Source organism: Rutilus rutilus (genome assembly GCF_951802725.1).
Source record: "Rutilus rutilus genome assembly, chromosome: 17".
NCBI lineage: Eukaryota > Metazoa > Chordata > Actinopteri > Cypriniformes > Leuciscidae > Rutilus > Rutilus rutilus.
This window is the reverse complement of record NC_140230.1, coordinates 5,293,679-5,304,302: the sequence shown is the minus strand read 5'-3', so window position 1 is coordinate 5,304,302 and position 10,624 is coordinate 5,293,679. Positions and strand designations below refer to the sequence as shown.

The window sequence follows — 10,624 nt, the reverse complement described above, 5'->3', positions numbered from 1 at the left end:
AAAATGTAAAAATGCAGATGGGTAGGTTTAGGGGTAGTGTAAGGTGGTAGAATATACAGTTTGTACAGTAATTAATATGTCTATGGAAATTCCCCATACAATAAAGTTACCAGTGTGTCCTTGATGAATGTTTGTGTATGGGCTTCCTTTGGTTTCCTCTCAGGAGTCCTAATTTTATCTAACTATCTTTTTTCTTTGCAACGTCGCCTTTGTTTTTGTTTTTATTGGGGGTGTGTGATGTTCTGTCATGTTTTGCAATGATCGTGACAGGGATAACGTTACACGAAGAAAACGTCAAAACTAAATAGATGCGGAACCTTTCCTGAGCGGCTCTTGTTTCACACGGACTGTTTAGAGAGTACTCGTAAATATTAGTAAAGATGGCGACGCTCGTGAAGAAGCCACATGTCGTTGTTGAAGATGGAAATGGTGAGAAATTGTACTTTTACAGTCAAATCATAATGTAGCACACATAGCATGTCCTTTTCCTAGGTTACGTATTATTAATCGTTAATCAAACGACCGTTCTTGACTCAAGCTGGAACTCAGAAAGGAGTGATTCAAACTCGTTTACAGTAGATTGTACAGTATTTAGAATACAGTCATCCTCTTTGCAATATTTAGTGACATGTTGGACAGCTGACTTGTCTTTGCTAAAAAAGGTTTGTTTTTTTTATCTCAATGGATTACATTTAAACTGGCTAGAATTACACAGTTTAGGGTCATTCTAACTTTACGTACATACAACGTGACTGCAAATTCTCTCAACTAACTTCATAGGGTGCATCCTGAGATGCTGTTAACATGCAGTTCATATATTTGAATTATATAACAAATTTCAAGCATTTAAGCCTTTTGATCAAGAGATTCTGAAGATTCAGTCATTTGTGATTAACATTTCACTTCTTGTGTCTAACATTTGGTAAATTTTAAAATTAAGCAGAAACTGCTTGAACATAAACTGCGATGCCGTAACTATGTATGAAATTGATGTTGCATTGAATTTATTTTTCTTTCTTTCTGTGATCTGGATGTTCAGATGAAGAGTATGGAGTTTCTGATGACAGCATCAGTAATGATGGAGAGAGTGGACCAAGAAGTGATCAGGAGGGATCCGATGGGGAAAGTGATGTAGAAGACAGCGGTGATCAGGATGGAAAGAGTGAAGAAGAACAGAATGATGCTGAGGAAAATCCCAACGCTGGATGGGCCGAGGCCATGGCCAAAATCCTGGGGAAAAAGACGCCAGACAGCAAACCCAGCATCCTCCTGAAGAACAAGGAGCTGGACAAGATCAAGGAGAAGGAGAAGAAAGAGCGTCTTGAAAAAAAGAAACAGGTGAACTTAACATTTAGTATAATTTGACCTTTGGCAAAACTGGACTTTACCAAATCTCACATGAATTTAAAAAAAATTGTGAACTGCAATTTTTTCAAATCTAGACAGGGGTCACATTTTATTTCATATTAAGCTATCAAGGGCTGCAATGAACCGTGACATTGCAAAGCATTTTTATCTGCTTTTTATTTTTTGGTAAAGAAATGTTACATTTAGCCAAATGCTTAAAGGGATAGTTCACCCAAAAATGAAAATTGTCATCACTCACTCTCAAGTTGTTCCAAACCTGTACAAGTTTTTTCTTCTGTTGAACACAAAAGATATTTTGAAGAATGCTGGTAATCAAACAGTTGACGTCACCCATTGACTTCCATAGTGTTTTGTTCCTACTGTGGAAATCAGTGGCTACCGTCAACTGTATGATTACCAACATTCTTCAGAATATCTTTTGTGTTCAACAGAAGAAAAAACTCATACAGGTTTGGAACAACTGAGTGAGTAATGACAAAAATTTCATTTTTGGGTGAACTATCCCTTTAACACAGTCAAGTGAAATAAGTAAATTAAGTGTACAAAACTGCTAATCACTAGTACCATAAATTTCAAAATAAATTTATGGAAATGTATTAGTTTCATTAATTTATCTTGGAGCAAATGCTCAGTATGAACTTCTAAACATTTGAAGTAAAATTTAAAAAGGCTGAAAAACACCAGTTTTCTTCATTGCATTGGATAAGTTTTAAAAAGGCACATAACCTCAAAACATGTTTTTTATACATGTATAATGTACAGATTGATAAGAAACGAACATGGGAGAATATGTGCCGAGAGAAGCCTGATGTGGTCCGAGACCGAGAGCATGAGAGGAACCTACAAAGAGTTGCTACCAGGTGAAACCTCGTTCAGTTCCCATCTACCAACACTATTGTGATTAGCCAAGCAATTTATGACCTCTTGTGCTATTTTCAGTTTAATGTAGTTCATTGTTTCTTTGTGTGATGCCTTTAGAGGTGTGGTGCAGTTGTTCAATGCGCTGAAGAAACATCAGAAGAATGTGGATGAAAAGATGAAGGAAGTTGGGGGTTCAGAGAGAAAGAAATCCAAAGTTCTGTCCACCGTGTCCAAGAAGGACTTCATTGATGTACTCCGAGGAGCAGATGTGGCTCACGCGTCGACCATGAAGAAGGAGAAAGTGGTGAGATTACTTTCCCCATACACTTGCTCTCTCTCTTTCCTCTTTTACATGGCACATTTTCCTTGCTTCAAGTCAACATGGTCAAAATGTACTCTATTTACCAGTGCTGTTATTGTAAACTAAAACAAAATCAATTGAATTAAAATATAAATATTAGATGAAAAAATAGATATTATGTTTTTAACTGAAATAAGATTAAGTTGAAGTACTAAATTCAAGATAAATGTAAAATGTTTTATAAAAAAAAAACAACAACCTCAAACTAATAAAAATAAAAATTCTTTTCCATTCAGCAATACACATGACGGAAGTAAAATCAGTTGTGAATGCCATTTTTATGTTAATTTTATATAATAACAGCATTGTATTCAGTGTAGATTTACGGTAGTCAAATTATTAACCACTGCCACAAAACAATTTTTTTGCTCCTTTGGTCAAAAGGTGTCTCGAAGATCTTCACAGATCATGTCCTTAAAGGGCATGTTGCAGGTTTTTTTTCTTTTTTCAAAATTAATATAACCTTGTGTGAAAATACCATATGAAAAGTAAATGCAGGATTAAAAATAGTTTTGCAAGACATAAGGGCTAAAATTTAATAGAAAACGTGACAGTTTCCTTGACGTGTTGAAAACCATCGCATCATATGATGTCACCAGAGGGAGTCGTTCGCCGGCTCTGCGTTCGCTCAGTGTGGAGTAGGTTGGTATTCAGTTGGAGCGGTCATGATTCAGTGTGTTTCGGTGCTTATTGTATTTCAATTAATCATCGTCATGGTAAATGATTGTTAATTATGGCCTGTCAAGGAAAAGGATGGTGCGATCTTCCGTGCCTGTAATGAACTACGTTTTGTGCCGGGTAAGAGACGGGACTTCACTTCTGCTTCTGCTTTGAATAACGCGGTAGTGTGTAGCATTCACTATAGACGGAATGATTATAATCTATAAGCTAACACTGTTCTCTCGCCCTGTTCTCCTCCCACCACAACTCACCGTTGTTCTGTCTAATCCTGGCCTGTCCTGCTCACTTGGCTTCATATCAGGCTCATAATTATATGATATCATCATATATATCAATTATATGAATTATATATATATATCATACGAGTAAACATTTAGGCTACAATTTCCTCAGCTTCCGAGCTGTCATTGCAATCCATTGCTTTCCTATTGTTTACTTTGACCGCTCTCCCTCCCGTTACGTCACTTCCGGTACGGCGGTTTTCAAATGCGGAAGTAAAATTTTCTCACAAAAACAACACCAGAAGTATATGTTTATATTTAAATCTAGTTCCTACATTATTTTTCTATACATTGGCTTACTGGGTACTCTATCCTGCAACATGCCCTTTAATCGCAGTCTTTGGCATTTAATTATTTTTTTACTTGTTCTCAATATTACTGAATATTTAAGGTTATGTAGAATGAGTTGTGAGCAGCATGTAGACATTGAAGTCAAGAAATGCATTGTTCTTTTTAAGGATGTCCCGAGCTGATCTCAAGGATCGGTATCAGGGGCCGATTACGTTTTTTTTTTTTTTTTTTTTTTACTGATCGGTATCCGCTATCCTGAGCCCGATCTTTATTTTAATGTCAGGTGTCATGCAGTAGGTGGCGTTATGCACCTTCAAGTGGGTTTGCTAACGGCCATCAAAAGAAGCTCAAATGTGTGTGCGTGATGCTCGAGAACGTCATGCATGTTCGAGCTTCCATGTTTTGCATATTTGATGCGCACTTTTGTAGCAAAACACTTGAAAGTCTTTTATGTATTGTTTATTTATATCTGCAGTTCGACTGTCTGATCTTCTAATGAACTTGAAGTGAGCATCAAGCACTAGGAAAATACAAGTATCGGGACTCGCCATCGGCAGACACTCTATATTCAGTGACTCAGATCAAATCGGGGGCATAAAAAACTTGATCAGGACATCCAAGTTACCCTGTAGTCAATAATTGTATCCCTTAACTCATTTTTGATCACCAAAACTATATTTAAATGTTTTTTTTTTTTCTTAAAACAAATTCTTAATGCCTTAAAATAGCTTTAATGTAACTCTGCACCCTTGCCTCATATAGTATACGCGGTTCTATGAATATGCAAATGAGCCCCGCCTCCACTCACTCACTCAGCTCAGACATCCACTCGTTGACGATCACACGTTGATCTGATTGGTTACAAGGTAGTTTTGACGTCAGAAACACCAGCGATTTCAAAGCGTGTTTTTGAGACTGTCTTTGGTTCACTGCAGTTTTAAGAAGAAAATACTCAGCAATGGTGTCGACTTATGAATTTACACATGGTTTGTCTTAAAGCTTATTAAAAACACCACATAGACATATAAACAACATTAAAAGCTTGATTTTCTCCACTTGGGACTTCAATTTCACTCATTGTGTCCACTTGCTGGCACTGCTTTTTGAATTCATTCATGTGTGTGATTTATGAGACTGATTCTTCTAACTTGTTCTCTTGATTGATCGTAGCGGCCTGCAGAGGTGAAGGTGGAGAATCCATCCTGGAGCGTGTTAAAGGACGATTTCATGATGGGCGCATCCATGAAGGACTGGGATAAAGAGAGTGATGAAGAGGACAGACATGAGCCTTCTGAAGACTACAGCAGTGAATCGGACTGATCCGTGTGCATCGTGTAGTGCATACATATATACAAGTCTATTTCCAGACCCTGCGCACAGAGAGAGAAGACTCGACGTTACCCAGAGTTCTCAGTGGGTGGATTAATGATACTGGAGTTAGGGACAGACACTCATCTGTGATGTTGCCCTGATCTCCTAGTAAAGCTGGGTCTTTTTCTGAGTGCATTGATGAGTGCTGCAGGTTTAGCCAAACTTCAGCACTCTATTTCTGTATATAGTCATTTATATCAGTGTTGTTTTTTTGCTAATAAATCATTTCTGTCATGAGTTCTGTTGTTTTTTATATTGGTGCAGTATATATCATGTTGCAGATAAAGTGAGCAGTACGGAGAATCATGGCTGTTAGTTTCAAAATATTAGACCAATCCAAATACTGCAAATTTAAAATGTAAGATTTTTTTAAACTTTATTAAGTGTTTATAATGTCATGTTCTTTTTGCCTTATTTTGGTAAAAATGTGTAAGATACTGCATTCTAAAGTAACATTTCCATGCTTTCGACAGGCAAGAACTCACTTGCACATAACATGTTGTTCAGCACAACCATGTTTATCCTTGCTGCTAGCGAACAAGGGATTCTCTTTAACGCTGTGCGGTTTTGTTCTTGGTTTGAGGGTGAGATGACATGCAACTTGTCCATTATTGGCCTAGCTAAGTACTGCATAGTTTAATTTAATGCTGAGCCCTTAACAACAGAAACCATGGGTGCTTTTCTTATTGTGCATCCTCATTTCCTTTCCTAGCTTTCTCCCGTCTCGTCTCCACCCCTCGTAGGGTGCAAGAAAAGAAAATGAGGAATCAAAGGAAATCTTATTTGTATTTTGGAATATTCTTGATCATGCAAATGTCACTTAAAAGCGTCATCAGCTGTGCTTAAGGGATCTGTAAAAGTTTGGTTATTTAAGAAATTCATAATAATAAAGCAAGATGCCCTTTTGAAATATGTGAGATGTATTGTTTATTTAAACTGAAGAGGTAAAATAGTTACAATTTTAAAGTTAAAATGATTGTGACAGATGTGAAGGGAGGAGAATTTATACATGCATTGGACACACCTGTGTATCTTCACTCATTGCTCATTTGGAAGCTTCCTCACTCTTTGCAGTGCAATTAGAGAATCGAGATGTTCTTCAAGATTGGTAATTTTGATCCGTTTGTTGGTCACAGGCTGGAGGACGGAGGAGCAAGTAATCAAGGACGCATCAATTTGAGAATTGAAAAGCACCCCATGTTGTTGGGCAAAGTTAAGTTCATAGACCGTTAAACAGATGTCCAATCTTGGACGTGGAGGCCAAACGTATTGGAGAGTTTAGCTCCAACTTTACCCAACACACCTGACTGGTATTTCTTATTTGTGCATCCTTGTTTCATTCCCTCACTTCTAAACCTCTCTCGCTCCTCGTGTCTAAACTCCTCCCCCTTAGGATGCGAAGGAAGGATACACCTGTGTATCCTCACTCATGACTCCTCAGGAATCTTCCTCGCTCCTCATTCCTGGCCTCCTCGCGGTGCAATTAGAGCATTGAGATGTCCTTCAAGTTCGACCAGTTTCCGGATCACGAGCTGGAGGAGGGAGGAAACAAGGGAGCCATCAATGTGAGTATTGAGAAGCACCTGAAGTTTCTAGTAAAGGTCCAGAAGACCTTGATTACTTTGGTTCAGGTGTGTTTAATAAGGGTTGGAGCTAAGCTCTGCAGGACAGTGGACCTCCAGGAGCAGAATAATCCTAATTTAGGTACTTTAAATCTGATTGTTACATTAGGTGTGAAATATGTAGTTCATCACATCTCACAAATACTTCTTGTATCACTGTGACCTTAGTCAGGGGGTTTAATTCTGCTTATGAAGGGTCTATGTTCTGCACATTCAGTGCCATCTTTCCCCAGCACACCAGCCTAGAAGCTTCTAGTAGTCCTGAAGATCTTGATTAGCTGGTTCAAGAGTTTGATTAGGTTTGCAGCTGGATAGTGGCCCTTCAGAAGTAAGGTTGGACACCATTGGCTTTAGTGATGCTTTAGTTGACCACAGGGAGGCGCTGCTGTCAAAGTAGTTCAGTGCTCATCCGCTGGTTTGACTCTCTGACCTCTATGAGAAGCCGGTTCTGTACATGCAATCTGAACTCCTAATGAATGCATACTTTCCATCATGATATGGGCCATATGGTGTATTCTATTCTCTTCAGCTCATTAGGATTGTAGGATGTAATAAAACAGGCCCTGTGCACTGTTGGCCTCTCTGATTGGAGGATTGCCAGGAGTTGACCTTTGACCTTTAAGGGTGCAGTCTTGCCGGAATGACAGTTGTGCTGATTCTAGACGTTCTTTTCTTTATCTCTCTCAGTCCAGCTATGTGTACACACCCAGTTGAGATATATTTACCCAGTGTCTGAGAGGGTACGCTATCACCCTCAGAGGAGCACTTCATTTTGGCCAACGTAAATGGCCCATTTGTCACGACAACACTGTGACCTGCCACTCAGGAATGCCCGCCCTCTCCAGGGCATGTTGACAGAGCGCCCTAGAAAGGGTCAAGCTCCTCTGTTGCTCCCTTACTCATCTTTTCATAGTCGCCAATTGCCTGTATCACAAAACCTCTTCCTCATTTCATCGGCTTGCTTGAGTCAAAGCAAGTGATTGTGAGAAATATCACGTGGACCATGCAGAAGAAACAAATTGTGCAATTTTCTACACTTAATATGATTTGGCTTATTCCTTAACATCCTTAACCTTTTTCTCCCTCGGTCTTACATCTGTCTTTGTTGGTACTGATTTAGTGATAACATCTGGTTTACAGCAGTTGGTAGGGCTGTCGGTGGGGTTCTGAAGGCCTGTCATTCCTGATAGATTACTGGAGTGTGGGCCGGGTACAAAAGGCTTTGGCAAATGATGATTTTTTTTAAGCATAAGCTCAAGGAATGGGAGAGTAAATCAAGCAGGTGCTTTGAGGGAGCCTGCCGTTACTTGTTCCACACAGAGAATCTGCCTCTGCCCTGTGATCCAACCTCCCCAAAATGGGTTATCAGCTAGATGTTTATGCACTGATGTAACAGCTGGGCCTGCTTTCTCATTCCTTATCAGTTGCCTGTGTCATAACAGTAGTAATAACATAAGCTACTATTTGCAATTTTTTTTTTTTTTTTTTTTTGGACCATACATAATGAAGCAAGATAACAGTTCAGATTAGATGGGTGGTTTTATACTAAGACTTCTCTGTCTCATTTCATTGAATTTATAAAGGCTATAAATATAAACTGCACCACACTGCAGAATAATAAAGTCAATATTTTATGCCTGAACCCTTAATGCTGTTTGCCTGATGATGGATATCCTACATGAAGACAGTGAAATATGAATGATCATTTTGTTGTTTAAAAAATAAATAAATAAATCAACCCTGTTACCATGATTTTGTACTGTAAACAACTGATAACTGGTTACACGAGCGTTTTTACGCAGCTGAAATAGCCTGTGCCACTTTGGCTTCTCGACATATTTTTCATGCTATATTTTTTTGGTTTGCTTTGACTTTCTATTGGGAAGGTTCAAATTAGGGAGGCCAGCCCCCCTGTCTGCTTTTGCCAGAGCTAAAGTAGCCTACCCAGCCCGTGGGCGTTAGGACCTGGCCGCAGTGCTGAAGCGAAATGACACGCTGAGATATTTACACTGAAGTGCTCGGTAAACCCGCGCGCTGACGAATCTCCCGGTCTCACCGTGATGACCACAACCACGTGGTGAAGTCAGTCCTATATAAATCTCTCTCTCCAGCCGGCTGCCTTCAGATGTGCATGTGTGTGCTGGCACAGGGACTGTTGTTTTCCACCAGAAGGAATGGAGGCGTGCGTAAACTGAAAAGGAAATCGCTTTTACCTGCTCTTACAGTAATTTACCCCATCAGTCCGTACTCTTTTCTGTTCCACGACTTTAGGACGCGTGAGACGGGTACAGCTTTATTTTCTTCAGCATCTGCCGGTGCCAAACGCGCAAACCTGTGCGTCAGAGGAGAGGCAATGCGACTTGCGGACTGAGCAGAGGCTTTTCCTGGACCTCCACATCTTCTCATAGAGTGAGGGCGAGTGGGAGGCGTGATTGCGCGGCGGTTTGGAGAGAGTTCGCGGCGCTCTGATGCGGTGGAAGTGCGCGCAAAAAGCCCGCAGGCGACGCGTCTGTCATCAACAACTGCATCAACAGAGCTCTGAGAAGCAGAAACTTTTGATGGCCGAAACAATAACTGTTTTAGTGCCCCGTGCTTTTGTGCACTCACTATGAAGTGATTTGGAATGAAGATCTTAGTTTCTCACCAGAATATAACGGATCTGACAGACCATTTCATGTTGGCACGTCGGATGGATTTGCAGGTACAATAAAAAGAGAGAGAGAGAGACGTTTGCCATTGATAATAGTGCGCAAACGCGCAAAGTTTGAAGTTGGCAAAATATATTTTATTGCAATGATTGGGCTTCTGCGTGACTTAATTCATTAATTAGAATTTTCAGACTCGCTTCTGGTACAAACAAAAGCACAAAATGAACTTGTACGTCTTGAGTCTTCTTCTGACCTTGGATTTAGCCACAGTGGCCGTCAGTTTATCCACATGCAGCACTCTGGACATGAACCAGTTCAAAAAGAAGCGGATCGAGGCCATCCGCGGTCAGATCCTCAGTAAACTCAAGCTGAGCAGTCCTCCTGAGATCTACCCCGAGCCCGAGGAGGTGTCCCGGGACATCATCGCCATCTATAACAGCACACGGGACCTGCTTCAGGAGAAAGCCAACGAGCGCGCGGCCACCTGCGAGAGACAGCGCAGCGAGGAGGAGTACTACGCCAAAGAAGTGCACAAGATAGACATGCAGCCCTTCTACCCTGCCGAGAGTGAGTGTTTCAAACCTGTTTCTGGGGTGGGGTTGGGGAACTTGTGACTTAAAGCTTGTAGGTTCAAACCTCGTCATCACTGTTCATTGGGAGTGTAAGTCCAGTAGTGTAAATAGGATCTTATGGGCCCCAGTGCAATAACACTTGATGGGCTCCCTGCCACCCCCACCCTCCCTCAGCCCAAATGAAAGAATGCAAATAGGAATAGCCTACATGTAAACAGTCTTATTCAATCAATGTTTGTAATACGCAAATCATCTCAAAGCACTTTTTTAACTATCAAAGTACCAACAATGCACAGGATAATTTAGTGTCTTTTTGGTATTTTATAGAGTTTTAGCATCATTTCGCTTTGGATAAAATGTATAAATGTAATATGTGTGAGAGCTTACAAAATGTAAAATTGGCATTTACTCAGTTACCACAATCTTTTAACATTGTGTCTGGTGGTTTCGGCTGTCCCGGCACCCCAGATCTACAGGTCCCTCCACCCGCATCGCAGATAGTGGCACCACTGTATAAATCACTTTCGATATAAGAACCAGCTAAATGGCTATGTAACCTTCCGTGCTA

General features: G+C 40.3%; 2 protein-coding genes across 2 annotated transcripts in view; both read left to right on the top strand.

Annotated features, from left to right (window-relative positions):
* The first annotated feature begins 335 nt into the window (after positions 1 to 335).
* rrp15 (ribosomal RNA processing 15 homolog) lies at positions 336 to 5,451 on the top strand. The gene is made up of 5 exons (XM_084435534.1): positions 336 to 429; positions 1,040 to 1,338; positions 2,131 to 2,228; positions 2,347 to 2,533; positions 5,014 to 5,451. The coding sequence occupies exons 1-5, from the start codon at positions 381 to 383 to the stop codon at positions 5,161 to 5,163; spliced, it is 783 nt and encodes a 260-aa protein (XP_084291660.1). The 5' UTR covers positions 336 to 380; the 3' UTR covers positions 5,164 to 5,451.
* A 3,508-nt stretch (positions 5,452 to 8,959) lies between these two features.
* tgfb2 (transforming growth factor, beta 2) overlaps positions 8,960 to 10,624 on the top strand; it is a 41,784-nt gene continuing 40,119 nt past the window's right edge. Inside the window, exon 1 of the mRNA XM_084435273.1 lies at positions 8,960 to 10,051. Within this exon, the coding sequence (XP_084291399.1) occupies positions 9,706 to 10,051 (346 nt within the window). The 5' untranslated portion in view covers positions 8,960 to 9,705. The remainder of the gene's footprint in view (positions 10,052 to 10,624) is intronic.